At 47.2% G+C, this 2,038-nt stretch overlaps 1 protein-coding gene across 1 annotated transcript; it reads left to right on the forward strand.

Annotated features, from left to right (window-relative positions):
- The first annotated feature begins 642 nt into the window (after positions 1-642).
- On the forward strand, positions 643-1,587 carry LOC102825574 (olfactory receptor 10P1-like). Its single transcript, XM_006859584.1, has one exon. It carries the CDS (start codon positions 643-645, stop codon positions 1,585-1,587), a length of 945 nt encoding a protein of 314 aa, XP_006859646.1.
- Positions 1,588-2,038: the final 451 nt, after the last annotated feature.

Here is a 2,038-nt window from a genome sequence, read left to right on the forward strand (position 1 = left end):
GTTTAAAACAATGTATTTTATCTTGAAACCTACTGACTTCCTTGCCATTTGGACTACAAAGATCACAGCAGCTACCCCATTCATTCCTTGCTCTAGAGAAAAGCCCAAAACACAGGGCGAGGCTCTGCACACATGAGGGTCAGGCCTTAGCCACAGGACCAAGAATATAAGGAACAATGTAAAATGCTTGTGACTTAGAGACCTGGATTCAGGTCTCAGGCCTGTCACTTTCTATATATTAAAAACAAAACAAAGGTTTGTTATTAAAAACAAGCAAGTTATTAATATCAAATCAATTGTGACTCTAACAATCCTCTACAACAGAGTAGAACTGACACATGGTGTTTCCAAGGTTGTTATCTTCCTCCATCAGAGCAACTGCTGAATCCAGCCACCAGGCTTTCGGTTAGGTGCTGAGCAATTAACTACTGTGCTTCCAGGGATCAACTAGATTTTATTCCAGGAAAATTATGCAGCCACTATGAAACCCATGACCTTATCTATAAAGTGAGATTCTAACTCTCTCACTTGATTCTGAGAGCAACTTATGAAGAGTATGTTGTTAAATTATAGAAATGTTGATTGCTTCCACATAAACTTCTTTCCCTTCTTTAACTGTGCCATAGGTTCTGGCCTGGAGTGATGGCAAAAGAAAACCAGACTACCTCACTGCCTGAATTCCTCCTTCTGGGATTCTCAGATATCAGAGCCCTGCAGGGGCCTTTATTCTGGATGGTTCTTCTGGTCTACCTGATCACCTTGCTGGGCAACTTTGTGATCATCCTCCTCACTCAAGTTAGCCCTGCCCTGAACTCCCCCATGTACTTCTTCCTGCGCCACCTCTCAGTGGTAGAACTCCTCTACATCACAGATATTGTGCCCAGAACCCTGACTGACCTCACGTCCCCATACCCCCAGGCAATCTCTTTTCAGGGCTGTGCAGCCCAGATGTATATCTTCATTGTCCTGGGCATATCAGAGTGCTGCCTGCTCACAGCCATGGCCTACGACCGCTATGCCGCCATCTGCCGACCCCTGCACTACTCTACCCTCATGAACCGGCAGGCCTGCATGATTATGGTGGGCACTTCCTGGCTCATGGGCATCATCACAGCCACCACCCACTCCTCCCTTATCTTCACGCTACCTTTTCCCAATCACCCAGTTGTCCCTCACTTCCTCTGTGACATCCTGCCGGTACTGAGACTTGCCAGCGCTGGGAAGCACAGAAGTGAAATTTCTGTGATGACTGCCACAGTGGTCTTCATCATGGTCCCCTTCTCTCTGATTATCACCTCTTATGCCCGCATTCTGGGTGCCATCCTGGCAATGACCTCCACCCAGAGCCGCCGCAAGGTCTTCTCTACTTGCTCCTCTCACCTGCTTGTAGTCACCCTTTTCTTTGGAACGGCCAGTATCACCTACATCCGGCCCCAGGCAGCCTCCTCCATTACCACGGACCGCATCCTCAGCCTCTTCTACACAGTCGTCACTCCTATGCTCAACCCTATCATCTACACCCTTCGGAACAAGGAAGTGACAGGGGCCTTGCAGCACATAATGAAGAGACATGTCCCCTCAACCTGAAGGGACTCAGGAGGTATCTGCTTTCTAGCCACTCCTCCTATTAGCCTTCAGCCCCTGAACTACAGAACCCCAACCAATCTAACAGAAACCATGAAGCCACTCAAAGAAATGTCTGCCTGGCAGAAATATATTGTTATTACTACAGAGATAAATCTACATCTTATCTCCTGTTCATACTCAAGGAGCCCTGGTGACACAAAAGTTAAGCATTTGGCTGCTAACTGAAAAGCTAGCTGTTCAAAATCTCCCAGTAACTCTATAGGAGAAAGACCTGTCGATATGCTTCCATAGAGATTACAGTCTAGAAAACCCTATTGAGCCATTCTCCTCTGTCACATGCATCAGAATTGACTCAACACCACCCAACAGCAGCAACCTCCCATTTCCCAGACTCACAATCAGAACATGGGTTGTTAGGACAAGGTAGAATGGAATGGAATGCTGCCCCTGG

This window comes from Chrysochloris asiatica, unplaced genomic scaffold (genome assembly GCF_000296735.1).
Source record: "Chrysochloris asiatica unplaced genomic scaffold, ChrAsi1.0 scaffold00033, whole genome shotgun sequence".
NCBI classification, from domain to species: domain Eukaryota; kingdom Metazoa; phylum Chordata; class Mammalia; order Afrosoricida; family Chrysochloridae; genus Chrysochloris; species Chrysochloris asiatica.